Source organism: Planococcus citri, chromosome 5, assembly GCF_950023065.1.
Source record: "Planococcus citri chromosome 5, ihPlaCitr1.1, whole genome shotgun sequence".
NCBI lineage: Eukaryota > Metazoa > Arthropoda > Insecta > Hemiptera > Pseudococcidae > Planococcus > Planococcus citri.
In genome coordinates, this window is record NC_088681.1 from 19,283,815 (window position 1) to 19,304,031 (window position 20,217).

Genomic DNA, 20,217 nt, shown 5'->3' on the forward strand with positions numbered 1-20,217 from the left:
TCAAACACCTCATTACAATCGAAAAGAACAAGCAATACGCAAAACCCACAAAAAAAAGCACTCGCACATTGGAAAACCCTTCAAAAAGGAGTAAATTCGAAAAATCTCTTCTGCCCGTAACCCCTGTTCCAAATTAAGTCAGTTCTTTTCTTCTGCTCGTTGTAAACGCCATATGGGACGCCGCCGTAGTATATACCATGTACATTGTACGTATATATGTAGTATGTACACACACACTATAGTGTATTAGTATACGACGCCGTCGTCGAATTAAAAGTTAACGGCTCATCTGCATTCAGCGATGACCCTTATAGCGACACCACATTAGTGAATTAATCCTAGCAAGACCCCACCGATGTAACCGCTGTATACCATTTGCCATTATTAAATTATACTTCAGAGAGTACATGTCGCAGCATTATTTGCTCTATATACTTTCACTTATAACCCCTCCTGCGAGATGCGATGATATTGATACTCGCATCATCGTCAGCACACGTTCCTCGTTGCTGCGTCGAGTCGAGCGCGAAGAGGGTCTTTAAAACTATTTAATTTAAACTAACACGCTACTATTTATAATTTAATTCCAACTAAAGCGTTGTTTTTTTCTCATTTTTCACCCCATACTTGCACCTTTCTTCGCCTTTCTTCTCTGCAAATTGCCTCTGCTGAACGAAACGATACCATACGCTATTAAAAACGACACACGGGCGTGATTCACGAGTTCATGTTCACAATTTAAAAAAGTCACGAAATCAAATTCAACGCCTTCTTAATAGGTACCTACCTACTCGTACGTATACTATTCTCGTTCTCGCGCATATTGCCAACAATAAAATGCTCGTTTCCAGTGAATATTCTACACTATATACTATCTACTCTCACACACGTCTTTATACTTCTCTCCATTTCGCAACCAAAAGAGACGAAAAAATTGCGACAAATTATTTTCCCCCCAAGTCGTCGTCGTCGTCGAATCGAGAAAACGCCTCTTCCTATACACCGTACACGTTTTAAAACGGATTGATAGTGTGGAAATTTCATCCTATTTAATCCGGGATTTTCTCATCGTAACATTACGAAAAAACACATTCGTTCTCGTTCTCTCTTTATATTCGACGTATACCTCCTATGTCCCAAGATTTATCGCGCCTCTATTACCTGCTCGATGATACTTTTTCTACCAGCTTTGTAAATCGAAAAAACGTTTCGGCGACGAAAGATACCTCGCTATAGTCGATTATACGAATACGAGGAAAATTTTTTATTGAAAACAGGTAGCTGTAGTATGAAGGTACTATGCTATACAGCGCTATCATTTTCCCGAGTATGTACTTAACGAGCTGAAATCCGCCACGAAATATTCTCCGATAGAAATACTCGTCGTATTCCGTAATATATTTCAAATCGACCGATAATTTTACTGTTCGGGTAAATAATTCGCAGCACGTGCGCGAATCCGCAACATCGACAGTTGAAATGTGAACCTATTTGCAGCCTACTACAGCATCCGAACAACGTTATTATTTCACTGTAAACACGTATAGGCAGGCTAACGTCAGCCGAAAACGTCAAGTTGCATGGTGGAAGGGCAGGGCAAGGGGAAAACAAGTAAGTAATTTTGCTGCAGAAATGCGAATCTGCAACGACACGTGGACTTGTTTTAGCCAACAGGGTACAGACAAAGTTATTAGGTATTTCACTCACTGAAAACAATATGATGTAAGGTAACTCCAAACGTCGCCTTTCCGGATGGAAAAGATAGGGAAGGGGGTAAACAGAGTCATTCCCTTTGCTGCAATAGATGATGTTCAAAATTTGGATTTTCTAGACATTTTCCAGTAATTTCTGTGAAAATTTTTTTTAGGCAGAAGCTGAATCGCATACAAGAAGTCTCACAAGTATTATGACAACAATAACATAATAGCAAAACAGGGCAAACGCAGTACTTTTGGCAGGACATTTTTTCAAATGCTCCAATTTGAGGGACAGGAGGGTCAACATTTATTTAAATTAGATTTTTTTCGGGTAAATATTTTTTCCATCCTGAAAGAAAACTCGTAAAAAGAACGAAAAATTCAAAATTCTGAAAGCAGAAAAAAATGGAGTATTACAAGTATGTATGATTGAAAAATTGGAAAAAAAACTTGGACTTCACTCGCAATTACGGCGAAAAAATAGTACATACATGTATAGTTACATACTAATTACTATTGATCATTTTGGCAAAAACAATGACTTTTTTGGCAATCTTGGCAAAAAAAACAGAACTTTTGAGGTAATTCAGGCAAAAAAAAACACAATTCTCACGCATTTAGCGTGAGAAGACCGACTTTTCTTCAAACAAAAATCTTTTACGAACGAATTGATTCACTTTTTTTGAAATATCTGCACAGCAATTGATCTGTTTACAATCGAATCGAATCATTTACGAACGATTGGAGATTGAATAAATTGATTGATTTCTTGGTGAATCATTCGCAAACGGATCAATTAATTTACCGATTGATTCGGTTTTTGTGAAACTACTGTATCATAGAAATTGATCTCTTTTCAAGCGAAGTGAATCAAATCGAATCGAATCATTCACAACCGATTGGCGATTGAACAAACTGATCGATTTCTCTGAGAATCATTCGGAAACGAGATGATCAATACTTACTGAATCATTCGCAAACGAATTGATTTATACAAGAGACTCGTTCGCGAACGAATCTATTCATTTACTCAATTTTTGATGAATCATTCGCGAACGAATTGATTCGTATAAGAGACTCGTTCGCGAACGAATCGATTCATTCACTCAATTTTTGGCGAATTATTCACGAACAAATTGAATCATTTTTTGTGAATCATTCGCGAACGAATTGATCGATTCGTTGGCGAATAGTTCTTTCAAAAAATTGATCAATTCGTTCATGAATGATTCATTAAAAATTGAGTAAATGAATCGATTCGTTCGCGAATGAGAACTTTTTTTCTCAATACCTAATTCAAAGGTTTTTGATGCACGTTTCCCTTTTTTTTTTTTTTTTTGGAAAAAAGCAAATGAGGACTTTTAAAAACAAACAAACAAAAAAAGGACTTATTGTCAATTTTGATTTAAAAAAATTACTGTTTGGTGATGAGGGGGAGGGGAGGAGGGTCTGATCTTCTTCTATATAATTTTGCCAAAAAAAACACGCTTTTTCCGACCATCTTGGTAGATTTTTTTTGGAAATCTTGGCGAAAACACTACTTTTAAGGAAGGTAACTCTGGCAGAAAAGTAAATGGTACGTTTTGATTTGATAATTTTAGCGAAACACTTTTTTTAAATTTTTTACGGGAAGGGGGACCTGGCATTTTTTGGCAAAAAAAAGTCAAAAATCACGACTTTTTTTGATGATTTGGCATTTGCGAAAAAAATTGAAGCATGCTTGGCATAATTACAGCGAAAAAAAAGTTGAACCACTGGAACCGGATTTTTAGACAGTCTTGGCAGAAAATAGCATTATTTTAAACCCTTGTCAAAAATACGAGAGGACCATTTTGGATGTTTTCGCTTTGACAAAAAAGCAAAACTACATAAAATTTTTCACAGCAAAAAAATGATTATCTCGACAATCTTAGCAAAACAGAACTTTTGAGACAATTTTGACAAAAACAGTATTTAAAAAAAAAAATCCGGCCTTTTTTAGCAAGTAATAAGACGAAAACAAGGACTTTTTGGGTGTTCTGACTTGGGCAAATCAGAAAGATTTTCTCGGCAATTTCGGCAAAAAACATACAGGAATTTTTTGGTGTAATCATCGAAGCAATCAAGACAAACATCAAAACTACATTTCGAGAAATCAAGGCAAAAATCAAGACTTCCTGAAAGCTTTGGCCAAAAAGAAAAATTTTCTCAACAATTTTTGTACCGAAGTGCTACTTTTTTGAAAATTTTGGCAAAAAAGTATGACATGTAGAAAATACATAATTTTGTCAAAAAACGGAGGGTACTTTTATAACGATTCAAAATTTTTACATAGGAAGTTTTGCCAAAAAAGCAGGATTTTCTCAGCAATTTTACCGAAAAATCAAGACAAGAGCAAGATTGAAGGGCATACGAGCAAAATGCAGTATAGGCCTACATAAGCAGAGCTGTTAGACACCCTGTCATAACCTTTGAAAGGTCATAACATAGAAAGTTTAAACAAAAAAATATTGTTTTCAAAAAACACTTTGCTGAATTATTGAACCAGCTCAGAAACGAGGATTGAAAAATAGTACTTAAAACGATTTCAGGTGTCTGGAAAATGCTTATACGCACTCTGAGGTATTTGGTACTAGGAACCAAAAAATTCAAGAATCTCTGCCTTTTTCTTCAATTTGATCGAATTTTCATTTTTTTTCATGAGAATAAATGACCCAATTTCAAATTTTTAAAACTTCACCAAAATCAAATTCAATTTTTGAAAATTTTCTAGGCAATGTATTTTTGTAAGGATACCCTTCAATTTTCCTATTCTGGTCAAAAAAAAAAAAATGGTTCTTAAAGTGAAGTAGGAACTTTTTTGTGAGAATAATTTAGGTCTTGAAATAATTTTTTTCACGAGTCAGCAATTTGAAAAAAGGTAGGTATCTTTACCTTGATGTTTTCATTGTAAAAGTGCACTTTCAGAGGATTGAAAATCAATCGTACAAATTATTTTGTTTCTGATCTCGTGACCCAACCTTTGCAATTTTTTCCACCCATTTCGTTCAAAGATCTTGCGGCTCTTTCTCCAGCAATAATAGAATCTCAATCCCAATCGGCGAAAATACCTCGAACGAACGAATAACTCGCCAAACCAATTTATACCAGAGATAAAAATCTACCAAAGGGTACATTTCCTACTGCCCCTGATAAGTTCACCTTTGTTGGGCACGCTTTTAACCTTTTTTTGGGTTTGCAAATGTCACGACCTGGCTATTTTTCGACTGGCCATTCGTTCGAATTTTTCCTTCACTTAGTTCAGCATGTGCATACGTATACTCTTGCTGGAATAAAAATCGTTTACGATAAGCTATATGCAGCCGTATATAAAGCATATTAATGAGATTTTAATTACAGCAGAGGCGTGGTTAACGAGCATATACCGTGTGCTGGGGAAACTACGAGTACATAAAGAGAAGGACAAAATGGCGATGGCGCTTGCGATGGGTGTAATAATACGCATAAATCGTACGTTTGATGTTTGACTGCGATGCCGGAGAGCGTACTTATCAAACTGTTTTATTTCTAGTAGAAGTATATCAACTTGATTGATGAAATTACCAGAGTTTTAATGCAGGTGAACATCAAATCTGCGTGAATTTGATATTTTCAGGTAATCCTCGAAATTTAAATCTTTCTTAATTAAATTCGAAGCTCTATAATATTTACTGTATACGACTATAATGTACATATAATATTATTATAAGGTCGCATCGAGCCCAACGAAGCAAAGGATCGGTGATGGGAATAGAGCGAAGCTCAAAGGCACGCGGGACAGGGCACCAGTGCGGGGGTGGTCACGTTCGAATTATATGAGATAGAAATTTATACACAGTTACATATACTCGCGTGACCACATTTAAAAGATATGCAATTTAAAAGATTAGATATTCATCAGATTAGGTAACAAGAGACCTGGACCGTTATATTTCAGTCGACCGCTATCTACGTCGCCATGGTAACCAGTCTCGGGCTTTAGAAGTGTCGACGCTCCGCTATAATTGGTGGATTACTCAGATAATTGAATAAAACCCCCTTATGCAGAAGGTATCTGAAAACGACCCCTTAACTGTCACTCTCTACCCTATGGTTAGCGGTATTAGCTGTCGCGGTTATACCGTTTCGCTTTCAATAAAAATGTAAATACAGCGTAGAAAAATATTGTCAACAAAGTGGCGTTAACGTCCCCGGAGATTTTTTTCTCTCTTCTTGCCACAGAACTAAAACTACTCCCGGGTTGTGGTGGTTTTTTTTTCTCCTTTCCTCGTTTTGTACGTATTTACGAAGGTGGCGGTGGTGGTTTTTTTTTACTTCCTTCGTCGTCGTCGTTGTTGTTGTAGATTGTTAAGGTATGTTCGGTTTGCTGCGCGGCGGTTGGAAGAAGGTGGAGTTTTATGGTTCACTTTATGAGCGAAATTTGGGTATTTTTTCGATATTAAGGGTTGCGCGCGGTTTCATTTAAATGATAAAGATCATCGAGGTGTATTTGAGCGGTGGTGGTGTTTTGGTTGGGATCAGGGATGTGTTGGGAGATTGCTGTAAATATAAATCGAGGATATTAACTTCGCGGATGAGAGTACCTAGTAAAAAAAGATTGCCTGATTTGTTTAGGTTTCGCTTTGGCTTACGAAATTATTCGAACGCGATGCCAAGAAATTTGCTGCTGTGATAATTTCAGCTCGAAAAGGTGAGATTAGTCGTGATTTAAAATCGACTGAAATTTACGATAGATGAACTAAGTATGCCTTACCTTGGTATCAAAAGTTAATGACCAGGAAAAAATTTGAACATTTTTTTTCTTTTCAAGTGCCAAACTTGCGAATTTAAATTGTTGCGCGGATTTCTATTGTGGAGCCATTTTCAGCACATTTTTAAATAGTCCGGTTTTGGAAAAATTGAGAAAAAGGACCAAAATGAAATTTAGCAATTCATCACAGGAAAATATAAAAATCTGCAAGAGGCTCTGAAAGGGTTCAAAACCACCATCAATCACGATTTGAAAGGAATAAAAATAAGATTTGAAATTTTGAACCAAATTTTGGCCTTTCATCTTAATTAGACCGAATTTTGAGTTTAAAAAAAAAATAGGTAGTCAATTTTGAATTTTTTCAAATTTATCAAAACTTAAGAAATGGAATTCAGATGATTGAAATTTGCCATGATAGTGAATTTTTGAGTTCCTTTTCGACTCTGTTTTGTTCAATTCGAAAATTATCCGCTGTTTGGGACTCTTCAATTTATGGAGAGGAGGCGGGAGGGGGTGGTTGAAACAAAAAATAGTTTTCCTAGAGTGAAAGATCTTCAATCTGACCTTGCTGAAATTCAAGTGAAAACATATGTTAATTTAGGCAATACTTTGGGAATCTTTAGTCTAAACACGCGTAAAAGGGCTAAGTATCAAAATCAGGCAATTTTTATAAAACGAGCACAAACGTCTTTTATTCCATAAAAGTGCAATTTTTGTCAAGATTGTCAGAAAATCCCTATTTTCCGACAACACTATCAAAAAATCTGGTCAATTTGCCAAAATAATCCAGTAGCTTTACTTTTTTGTCAAAATTGGTGAGGATGTCTTAATGCTTTTTTTTTGCCAAAATCAAAACATGAAGAAGTCCGATCAGATCCCCCCCTCGGCCCTCATTCCCAAACAATCAAAAATGCGCCATTTTCTAAAAAGACTCTCAATAGAGTTATGTTTTTTGCAAACATTTTCACAAATTACTACATATTTTTTTACTAAAAAAATTGTTGAGAAAATCTTGCTTTTTTGCCAAGCTTTTCAGAAAGTCCAAATTTTTGCCTTGATTATCCAAAATCGAAAAAAATCTTATTTGGGCTAGGTTGAATATCAAAAAGTCCGATTTGTTACCAAAATTGCCAAAAAGAAGTCCTGTTTTTTTTTGTTTTTTTTTTTTACCAAATTGACAAGAAGTTCTTTTGTTTGTTTTGAATGATCCTGATTTTTGCTTTGATTTCCAAAAAATTGGCGTTTAATTGTCACAAGTGCCTCAGAATTTCAGTTTTTTTTTGTTGCGAAAATTGTCTCAAGTTAGTTTTTGTTTCAAGATTGCCACAAAAGTAATGATTTTTGCCAAAAGTTTGAATTAGTAGGTATCTACTACTTTTTTTTTGCCGAAATTGCTAGTCCACTCATTTTCCGAGTTTTCTCTTGGAATGGAAAATTTTTTATTCAAAAAAAAATCTAGTTTGAATAAATTTTCACCCTTCTGTCATTTTTATGCCAATTTTACAAAAATTTTGAACATGGTATCTAACGGATTTTTTTTTGAAAGAATCACTACCAACTTTTCCCCTCCCTTACCAGCTCCCCCCTCCCTTCTCCGAACACAAAAAAAGTAACAATTAAAGTCAAATTTCTTACAGGAAAATTTTCAAAAAAAAATGAAATTGGAAGAAAATTTGGGGTCAAAGTACATACCTATTTTGTCACAACTTTCACTGCCCATTTTCAAAATCACTATACTTTTACTATACCTGTTAGATACTATGTTTTATTATTTCTGTGTTTTAATGCTTCTTTGAGTGTTTCTACGAGTAGGTACAGTATTTCAACGCAATTTCAACATTTTTCAAACATTTTTGGAAAATTTTATTGAATCATTTTCTGCTAAATTTTGTGAGTAGAAGACGCTTCAAGGCTTTTTTAAAATTTGCTTTGTAAAAATTTACGATTGTGATTTTTGTGCTCGGCAACTTCGAATTAGACAAAAAAACATCATAAAAATGCAACCTTTTTTTTTTCCATAATCTCCAAAAAAATCTCGATAACTGCCAAAAATGCCAGAAAGTCTAGGTTTTTGTCAAAATTATCCGGAAGTACCACTTTCTTGCCAAGTCAATGTTTTTGCCATGATTTTCCAAAATGTCCCATTTTCTTCCAAAATTGTAAAAAATACAATTTTTTGCTAAGATTATCAAAAAAGCTCAGTTTTTTACAAAACATTCCATGATTTTTATAAAATGGTCAGCTTTGAGGGTCAGAAAGGCTAAATCGAGGAGGAGGATGAAACCTAAAAAAAGTAATTTTCCGGCCAAACTCATATCTTTGTTTCGAAGTCAAAAAAATCATACACAAACTCCTCACAGGTATGCAAAATCCACGCAAATACTCCCCCTTTGAACTACCTACACTACATATACGAACACACTGCATACGTATACCTACTCCTAACACATACATAAACACAAATACTCGTTTTCGCGGTGGTAACATTCGAGAATACAAAATTGGTCGGATTAATGATGTAAAATTGTTGCCGAACGACGGCGTGCGGCCAGCAGCAGCGGTGGCGGCGGCGTCTAGCAAAGCAACCCTTGCAAATACACGAGCATACTCGTATAACATTATGATACAGCGTATTTCGGCCCAAGAGCTCGGATGGTGGATCTTCATCGCTTGTTCGTACTTTGTACTCGTATACTAATACTGTGGCCTGGCAGAGATAGTATGTATAATACGCGTGTTACGTTCCACGGTTCCAAGTACCTCCGCATACTCTATATCTATGTATGTATATCCCACATCCAGCATCCAGCATCCAGCGATGTGAGATGGAGAGAGATAGAGACAAACTCTATTTACCCGGCCGCATGACACGTGCGTTTAACACCCACCACAAACATAATAAGCAGGCGCGCCTTCCCTTACACGTCCTCTCTCGGTCTCTCTGCTGTGCTGCTGCTGTGTGTATACACACTATGCTTGTCGTGTACATACTTAAGATAACATTATAGATTACAATGCCGCTTTCATAATGTCCGCATCATTACACACGCAACATCACGCACCGCCTAGAATGAAAATCTGTTTCGTTAATTCCATTCGTTCACTCTTACCACTCTTTCTATCTTCATCTTTTATGCTTTAGAGATGAGCTCTGCAATACATACGTAAGCCTATCCTTACTATACATAGATGTACGAGTAAGTAGTATTCTCCTGCACCGGTGTGACTGTGCTGAGAAAGTGCACCGCCTCCTTCTCTCAGCTTCTCTTCCATATACTCTAGCATTATACTAAAATTTACACGCAGCTTTGAAGCGGAATGATGATGACGACGAGCGTATCGTTAACGCATCGATTATATTGGTCGTCGCGACGCGGCGGTGGTACGCCGTTTAAATTCATTCGACGAGCGTAATATGATGCAGGCCACCCTTCTGGTTTTTTGGTTAAATTAAGCGTTAATTTAGCGCGATAAATTTCGGCTAATTGAGCATTTCCGAAGTCGATGAAGAGGAGACGATTTCGTTCTATACATGAGGGGTAGCTGAAGAGTATTTGATATTGGTCATACAGTAAGTACCTATCTAACGTAAGTTACCATACAATATGAGAATTTGAGTTACTCACTTTGACTTGTGATTCTGACATTCCTAAGGCGTATGCTAATTTTGCTCGTTCTGGACCAGCTAAGTATTTGGTTTGTTCGAAAGTTTTTTCTAAGGCGAATATTTGTTGGCCGCTGAACGTGGGCCTGGTATGCTTCTTTTTGTTGTCTTTGTCGTTTGACGAGCTGGTCACTGAGGAAAGAAAGAAAAACAAAAATGAATTAATCAATTGTACATAGCATAGGGAATTGAGTGAAAAAATAAACCTAACATATATTATGAGAGCAGAGGAAAGCAAACGGTCTATTACAAAGTAAATGTTCACACATGATCATAATAGCCATCGTGTCCCCCCCCCCGGTCACTCACAAGATCTTATCAAGTTCTGATCACATAGCACATCGCACAGATCACAAAATTATAAGTAAATTTGGATCCTGAATCAAGCCTCAAGATATTTACACTCGTTTACTCTTTTTGGAATGCCATAAACTGTCTTTTTTTTTTGAAAATTCTTCGTCTTCAACATAGAAATTTCCCTTCATTCTTGAAATTCAGTGATTCAAATTACTTTCAAATTAATTGAAATTCCAACTTTTTTTATTCCTGATATTTTTCAAAAAATTGCACTTTTCTTGGGCCATTTTGAAAATAAAATAATGAAAATAATTTACTTTTGTTTACCTAATCAGTTTTTGAATGATTTTTTTTCAACATTTCGTCAATTTTTTTGTTTTTTTTTGTTCAAATTGAAAGATACATTTAAATTTTAGGCTAAGCTAATTTTCTTTTATCGATGAAAAAATTGAACTTTTTGCAATGAATCATGGATCAATTTTTTCCAAAAAAAAAAAGTAACTTTGTATGTAGTAACCAAAAAATCCGAGAAAGTAACCAAATAATCACAAAAAAAAACACAAAACACTTTTTGATTTTTAATGTAAAAAGAATTACGAGACAAAACGTTTCCATTGAAATCTGATGATAAAACTCAAATCGGGAGTTTAGTAATTTAGCAAAAAGTAAGAAGGACTTCTTGACAAAAATATTAGGCGAAAAATGAATACAATAATTTTACAAAGTATGGCAAAAAAAGTAAGACTATTTCACAGCTTTTTGGCAAAAATGTCAAATTTTTTGGAAAAAAGCAAACTTTTTGAAATTTTTTAGAAGATTTTTAAGTAAAAAAAACGTGACGTGAGCCTTTGCTATTTTAGGCTGAAGCAAAACTATGACACTTTATGGAAGAAAATGTAAATTTTTCACAATTTTAAATAAATAACATTACCTAACTTTTTTGAAATTCTGACAAAAAACGAGAACTTTTTGAAATTTTGGCGATATGTTTTTTCTCAGTTTTGTTAAAAAAACGAGACTTCTTCATAATTTTTTGTAAAAAACCAAAATTTTTAGACAGTGTACACATTTTGGGTAAAATCAAAATGTTTTATTCAAAACTCGTTGAAGTGCAATTTTTTTCTGAAAAACAGTTTTTTTGTCATTGTGCACAAGGGGGGGGGGGGTGGGGGACAAATTTTTGGGTCTACAATTTTTTTTAGAGGTACCCACAACAATGTTCAATCAAAAAATCAAAAATCCGAGGACAGGGGTATTTCACCTATCTTATCCGGGAATACCCTTTGACGAAAGTCGAAGCTTTTTGCAATTTTTGACAGAAAGCGAGACTTGGAAATTCATAATTTTTGTACTTTTCTTTAAAAAAAGTACCTGCCTTTAGTGAATGACATTTTGAAAAAAATTAACCAAAAGTTACTTTGAGTAACTTGGTTACTTGAAAATGAATTTTTTGATCAACATACAAATTCTAAAATAAAATAGGAAGTTACTTGATACCCATCTAGACCTACCTTACCTATAATCAAAAAAATTAAACATATTTTTTTGTTCTCATTTATTAAATTTTTCGTTGAAAAAACATCACAATAATGGGAGGGGGGAGAGGTGGGTCATAATTATTTCTTCGTCGAAACACCAGCTTGTGAAAAACATTTCAATAACATGAATTAAATTTTAATTTTAGATCACAATAAAATACATTTTTCTCAATTTTCAACAGTTTTTTAGTCGGATGGATCAATTTTTTTATAATTTCAAGTGATTTCTGTCTTTGAAATATTTGAGAAAATTTCGATTTTTTTTCATCATTTTTAGCCAAACAAAGAATTTTCATGGAACTTGATCAATTCCTTTTTAGTTTTCAACAAAATTTTGGATCAATTTTTCAGAATTATTTCCAATGATTATTTCATGTAGAATTCACGTGAATTTTAAGCTGGGCAATTTTTCAACGAAGTTTGGGAATTTTTGCAATATTTTGTCATTCTTTCATTCAATTTTCAGATGGAAATTTTCGCGAAATGTCATTAATTCAAAGGCCCTTTTCAACAAGTTTGTTCATATTTTGTATAATGTTTGAATTTTACGAGTCAATTTTTCGCCATCTTTAACGATGACTTATAATATGGCATGTTTGCCATTTTGCTGATTTTAGGAATTTTTGTCCAAAATATGTATTTTGTGTGATGTATGCAATATTTTATCAGTTTTTATATCTTTTTAAATCAGCTTCGAGTAAATTTAACCAATTTTTCACAAATTCTAGAAAATTTTTAGATCACTTTATGATATTTTATCTACACTTTTTTTCGATTTTCAACAATTTTTGGTAAGTAGTTCAAATAATATCAATAACATTTTATAAATTTCAACTGTTTCACTTTAATGATTTTCAGACAAATTTAGGTAATTTTTCATCAATTGTAGGAAACTTTCAAGTTCCATGATTTTATCAACTTCCATGTACCTAAACTATTTTCCGAATCACATCACTTTTTTTTTTGCACATGTAATGAGTCAAAATTTCTTGCATTAGGCTTCATCTCAAAACTACGATCGTTAAAACTAAACTGTAACCAAGTTAGAGCAGTTTAAAACTCATTTCTTCTAATTTCACAAAACTTGACTGGACCGAGGGATATGAGTGAAAAATTAGACGAAAATGATCCAAATTTATACTGTTCAAAACTCCGCCATAATTATTAAAGAATCGTCGCTAAAAAGCAACTTTTTGACACCCACTGTTTTCAAAGAGAGAAAAAGAGAAAAATGAACAAGTAAACAATAGAGAGGGGGCAGTATACACTACATACGTGTACAGAAAAACGAAAAAAAAAAAAGCGCAAGAAAAAGAAAAATAACGGACGTTTTTGGGGAAAAATATACCTCCACTATCGTCATATAAAGAGCTGAAGAGAGCCGCACGTCGTCTATATGGTGGCTGTTTTCATACTCGTGTTACTGCCATAGGTTAGGTATAGTATAGAGTAAGAAGACGAGCGCAGGCATAAGCAAACTATACGATACTAGGGTATATAGGCGAACTACGACGACTATACGACGATGACGAGAACGACGAGAAAAACATCCAGAGAGAGAGAAAACTGCGAAGGAAAGGAAAGGAAACGAGAATCGAGCGAGGGGATTGGTTGTAGTTGTGGAAAAAGACGCCATCATTTTCACATCCTATTCCAGTCTATTTCACCGGCTGGTTGAACGCTTTTCCTCGTTTGATAATTCGGAAAAGCGAGCGAGCGAAGAAGGCAGGCAACGTGAACGACGAGAACGCGTATACAACGAAAACACGCTTATAACATGAACCCTCGGCATTGTTTTTAGGCTACATCGTTATTTTATACCCCTCGTCATCTTAACGCCACCGACGACGATGCCCCCTGGTCCCTCTTCTACAACACCCCCATCCACCATTCTCCAATAGCTCTATATTCTTCTTCACCTAGCTGTTTTCGGCCGCGCCGTCGAGGACGGTTCGGTTTATACTTTAAACGATAGATTTAAATGGCCATGCTCGCGAGCGAAATTTAGCCGCTTTTTCTTTTCCTCTTTTTTTTTTTTTTTTTTTTTTTTTTTGGTTCGACTTCCGCGTTAGTTTGGTTTAGGTTTCTCGTCTGCTTTGGGTATGGTGCATTGAATAAGGAAAAGTAGGCGGTTGCTCGAGGGAAATCTCGATGTACGTACCTAATTATGAGGTTTGTTGCGAGAACAAGAGTGTAAAAATATGTTTTGTAGAAGATTGCTCATCGCGAATGCCTCAAGAACTGTTGAAAAGAGGTGAGAGGTCAAGTGAGAATTCGTTCAATTTCAATGTATGTAGGTACATAATTCTGATGTGGTTTTTTCGTCAGAATTATTTCACTGGAAAAACATTTTCGTTATAAAAATCGAATTTGAGAGCTCAAAGGTGAACTTTCATGACGCAAGCTCGAAGCTAAACTTTCATGATAGAAAAGCACAAATTTTAATTTTCCAGATGAACGTTCATAGTTGAAGCTGAAATAGGGAGCTAGGTAATATTTAGTTGAACTTTCATTTAAAAAAACTCGAATCAAACTTTCATGATGAAAGCTCGAAGTTTAATTTTCACAATGGAAACCGAAAATTCAACTTTCAATGCGAAAGCTCGAAATCAACCGTTTGTCATGAGAGCTCAAAATGAAAATTTTATAATGAAAGTTCGAAAATAAACTTGCAAAACAGATATAAAAATTGAAATTTAAAGGTGAAAGTTCGAAACCAAACTTTCATTATGGAAGCTCAAAGTTGAATATGAAGGCTCAACATTGAACTTTTGCAATGAAAACTCAAAATCAAACTTTTACAACGAAACTTGACAAATGAAGTCGAATAGCAAAAATAAAAATTGAACTTTTACAACGAAAGTTGAAAAAAGACTAGCAGAAAATTAAACTTTCACGCTGAAAGCTCCAAATTGACTTACATAATGAAAGATCAAAATTTGAATTGCATAATGAAAGCTCAAAATTGAACTTTTGCGAAAAAAGCTCACAATCAAACTTTAATGCCGAAAGTTGAAAAGAATATGCAAAAATTGAACTTTCAAGTAGAAAGCTACAAATTACCATTTCATAACGAAAGCTCAAAATTCAACTTCCAAGCCAAAATATTCAAAATCAACCTTTTATAATGAAAGCTCAAAATTGAACGTGTACAACGAAAGTTCAAAAAAACTTGCAAAGAAATTGAACTTTCAAGTTGGAAGCTCAAAATTGAACTTTTGGTATGAATACTCAAAATCAAACGTTTATAACAAAAGTTTTGAACTTCCAAGCCAAAATATTCAAAATCAACCTTTCATAATGAAAGCTCAAAATTGAACGTTTACAACCAAAGTTCTAAAAAACTAGCAAAAAAATTGAACTTTCAAGTTGAAAGCTCCAAATTACCCTTTCATAATGAATACTTAAAAATCAAAATCAAACGTTTATAACAAAAGTGAGAAAAACTTGCAAAAAATTGAACTTTCAAGTAGAAAGCTTAATTCAAAAACAACCTCTCATAATGAATGCTCAAAATTGAGCGTTGACAAAAAAGTTTTCAAAAAAAAAAACTTGCAAAAATATTAAATTTTCGAGTTGAAAGCTCCAAACTAATCTATCATAATGGATGCTAAAAATTAAACTTTTGCGATGAAAGCTCAAAATCAAACGTTGATGAAGAAAGTTCAAAAAACTAGTAAATATTGAACTTTCAAGTTGAAAGCTTCAAATTTTCCCTTCATGAAAACTCTAATTTGAACTTTCATTCAACTTTTACAGCAAAAGTTTGAAAATAAACTCACAAAACAAAAACAAAAATTGAACTTTCAAACCAAAAATTCAAAATCAACCTTTCACCATGAAAGCTCAAAATCAAACTTTTATGATGACAGTTCAAAAATGAACTTGCACGACTAGAATGAAAACTGAACTTTTAAGGAGAAAGTTCAAAATCAAAAATTCATAATAAAAGCTCAACATCATCATTTCATCAGAAAATTCAACTTTTGAAGTAAGTAAATGTTCCAAGTTGAACTATCAGTGAGAGCTCATTTTTGAACTTTTTTGGTGAATGCTTAAAGTTGAACTTTCATGATGAAAGCTTCAAATCAAACTTTCGTGATGAAAGCTCAGATTCCAATTTCCATGACTTTCAAATAGAAGGAATCAAATTGTTTTTTCATAATGGATGCTCAAAATTAAACTTATTCGATGAAAGCTCAAACTCAAACTTTGATGACGAAAGTTTGAAAAACTTGCAAATATTAAACTTTCAAGTTGAAAGCTTCAAATTTACCTTTCATAATGAAATCTCTAATTTGAACTTTCACGATGAAAGTTCAAAATCAAACTTTCACAGCCAAAGTTTTAAAATATAAACTCGCATAACAAAAACGAAAATTGAACTTTCAAACCAAAAATTCAGAATCAACCTTTCACAATGAAAGCTCAAAATCAAACTTTTATGCTGAAAGTTCAAAAATGAACTTGCATTACTATAATGAAAATCAAACTTTTATGACGACAGCTGAAAACTTAAGTTTTGAAGTTGAAAGCTCAACTTTTTGTGATACAATGTACATGCTGAAAATTTTCAAATTTGAAAATACGAGTTATTTTTGGGAACGCAATTTTTTACGTTTTTTTTTGGACACAGTAATAATTTTCGAAGTAAGATTTGAAGAAGTAAAGATCGCTATGGTACTTTCAAAGAGCCCCCAATTTTGGTCAAAATCCCAAAGAATTTCGAAGGTCGGTCAATATTGGTGATCTATATCGATTATTACCAGTCTGAAGACATTGAGTTCGAATATTGACTCATTTTTTCGATCTGATATCCCTGAGACCCCTCACTAGTGCTCCTGAATATTATCAAAGTTATTGGTTCTAACGTTTTCGAGGGTTGTGGGTTCGAATATCCACTTATTTCAGGGATTCTGCCTCTCAATGGCCTTCCAATTTCTTGGAGTGTTGATTTTAATTAATTCTAGGACGGTAAGTTCGAATTTCTATTCATTTTCCAGATTCGACCCCTTGGTATACCTGCCTCTCCGATAAGCTATACAGAATGACAGAATCTCTCACTTTTAACGAAGTTGAACATTGATGGAACACACACCGAAGGCTCCAAAACTCCTGCATTCTCCACTCCTCAAAAATCTCATCTTCATTCCTACATCAAATAATTACCCCAGCAGATCACCGAACGATCACAGAGCGATGAAATGCTCTCGGGCACGATGAATTACCACGACTATAACACACATAACGACGATGAGGCAAATACACCTCTACTGTGAACTACGTATTCCTTGGCGTTTAATTCTTCGTTATGTTTCCCTCTTTCTTTCTGGCTGTGCGTTTTATGGTATTTTTTTCTCTTTATTTTTTACAACTTAATGACGCCTCGAGCACCTTGTATACGTACCAACACAGCCGAGTCTCCGGTCTTACGCATCCCGCTACATTAATTAGCTCTCGCTTAATTTCTCTCTTGGCTACCGAACAATCGACCCGGAAAAGAGGACGCTGATTGTATCTGTTTACAATTCTACTCGACTGTGTTTTTTTTTATATTCCATTCCAATTCCAGCAGTTCATCCGACTATAGCTCACTCCGAGTGCAGTTGTTGTTCTTTGTGTGCCTTTTTTTTTTTGTTGGTTCTCTTCTTTTTTTCCTCTCAATTTAAGTACGAGTGCATTCCGTTCTTCGCGGTCTTGTACTTTCCTTCACTCTTCTTCCACCATTCATAATATGACTTGGTTTTAACTACACCAGCATAGTGTAACAAGTTATCAATCCTTTCTCTGAAATTATCTCCCAGTGGTATGGATTTTTTACGATTATTACTCCTTATATTTACCTATCTACGAGGATTTTTTATAACCCGATAGTTCCACGATGACTTAGCAACACAATTGTATGAATATAATTCGGTCACTGGGTAAGTGACTGATGAGAGCCAACGAGCGATGGGAAACATTCGTTGGGAAAAATGAAGCAAGATACAACATATTTTTGATGGTAAAAATATTGGAGAAGGAAGGGGGGAGTCAAATTGAAAATATTCGCGATTCATCAATTTAAAATTTTTGTCTTATCAAGTCCAAAGATATGGTCTTGCAGGAAAGCAGGATGGATCTCTGGATACAGGGGGCTCTGAAAAAATCAATCATATTGACCCCTTAACACTACTTCCCCCGCATAATGATACAGAAAATATAACCGAACATTTGAAACCGAAACGCCAGGCACATCATTATGAAAAGAAAGAGAAAAAAAATAACCGTATCTATATACGTAGTACGTAAACACAGCAAAGTGATACAGATGCTGTATCATGAGAAAGAAAGCACATCTATAAAGGAGCTGGAGAGCAGGACGCGTATGAGGATGAGGATGAAGATGATGAGGAGGAGGAAACAACAACGCTAAATGATAGCAATACGTGTGCGTGTTTATACAGAAGGAAAAACGTTGATAATGTGGTTATTTGTGTTATACAGCACGTGAGCCGAAATTTTCCACGCCGCATCCGTCTCCGCGGCCGGATACCGGGTGGACGGACGCGGAAAGGGTGCACTCTTACGGCCCAAATGTGTATTACAGAGTATTGTTTTGATGAGTCGTGTATGTGGAAGCAATAAGCTGAGGAAAATGGCGCCATATTGAATTCAATGAAGACGTTGTGTTTGAGAGCGCAAAGACGGCTCTCCAGGGAGTAACATTTTAAAATATATACTGTTTCATTCTACTGTATATTGCGCGCGTTTTCAGGGCTGCGTAAAATTTCACGCACCCCCTTATGATTTTTCAGACATCGTCGTCATCGTTTTCTTCGTTCGTCGTTATATTCTTTCGCCATAGGTATCATAAACCGCCATGTATTTTTTTTTTGCCAGAATTAACTTACACATCATACGAATATTTTCGTAAAATTCGCTTTTTTAATTCGACGTATAGAACGATGTAAATTCGAAATTAAAATCCCATCTTACGATATTGGGAAATAAACCGACTTGATTCTCTGATTTTTTTTTTCGTTTTGTTCGTTTTCAAGTACGCCATTATATTTTCTATAAAAGTAATTTCGCGAAAACAGGGTATAGGTACTTCTTTTTTTGTGTAGGTGATGATACTTATACGCTGTTCCCAAGGGGCGTATAAACAAGTCTGCAGAATTATTACGATAACATACAGTACTAGGTACCTATCGAACTATTGAACCTTGGAATAGTGCACTACACCCCATCAAATACACCATCTTCGAAGCTATAAAAAGTCTGATATCGAATTTCAGGTACTTGTTTCAAAAAATAATGCAACCTTTTTCGAAGTGAAAATCTTCATGCAATCATTTCGTATTGATGTTTGATTATTGTTTTTTTTTTTTTTTTTTTTTTTTAAATCATCGATAGAAAACAATTTCTAAGTTATCCGTGAGAAAAATCGTCGATTTGGATTTATTTCACAAAAGATCGATTTTCTACAAGGTAGAAGGGAACGAAATGGGAGGGAGGGAGAAAGGTTGAAAATTCAAATTAGTCCAGTTTTTGGTGTATGAATACATAATTAAGTATATAAATCTTACAAATTTTGCTGCAAATTTTTGTGTAGATTCAATTTATGAAAATCACTGACCCTCCTTTGCACTTTTACAAAAAAAAGATTGAAAGAAGTTCCACAAAATATCGTCAAAAATTTCTAAAATTCAAATTCAAACTGTTCTTTGAAGGTTTGATAATTGGCTTGCCAAATTATTTATGAGCAATAATTAGAAATTTTGGAAAAAATCCACTATGCTGATTGCATACACACATTTTTATGGCATTGACAAGAATACCTAAACTTTTCGTGATGAGATCTGCAAAACCATGGAGAGTGGTGGGGGGGGGGGGAGCGAGCAAAGAAACTAAAAATACGGACAAATAGGTTTTCGGAGACGCTGAATGCGAATATTGGCTGATGTTTTTTAATTTGATCTCTCTAGCGCTGTCCATTGGCCCCGAATCTCCGAAAAATTGGAAAAGTGGTGTGACATAATAATGATTTCACAGGTTTTGGGGATGTTGAACCCGAATATCAACTCATTTTTTTGATTCAATCCTTCCCCGGCTCTCATTCCATCCCTCCTCTCCCTCACACTGCCAGGAAATGCAGGGGAAAATTCAAAGGTATAGCCTAGTAAAATAAATCAAAGTAGGATTTTATGAAGAAGAAAAAAAAAACAGCAGAAACTTGAGTAAATACGTACTTTTCATAAAAATCACAGG

At 34.7% G+C, this 20,217-nt stretch overlaps 1 protein-coding gene and 1 long non-coding RNA gene across 2 annotated transcripts in view; both read right to left on the reverse strand.

Moving 5' to 3' along the window:
* Positions 1 to 20,217, reverse strand: part of LOC135849494 (uncharacterized) — a 109,485-nt gene that overhangs the window by 41,560 nt on the left and 47,708 nt on the right. The gene's annotated exons all lie outside the window — the stretch shown is intronic.
* Positions 1 to 20,217, reverse strand: part of LOC135849487 (homeobox protein Nkx-6.2-like) — a 68,965-nt gene that overhangs the window by 30,343 nt on the left and 18,405 nt on the right. Inside the window, exon 2 of the mRNA XM_065369954.1 lies at positions 10,092 to 10,261. Within this exon, the coding sequence (XP_065226026.1) occupies positions 10,092 to 10,261 (170 nt within the window). The remainder of the gene's footprint in view (positions 1 to 10,091; positions 10,262 to 20,217) is intronic.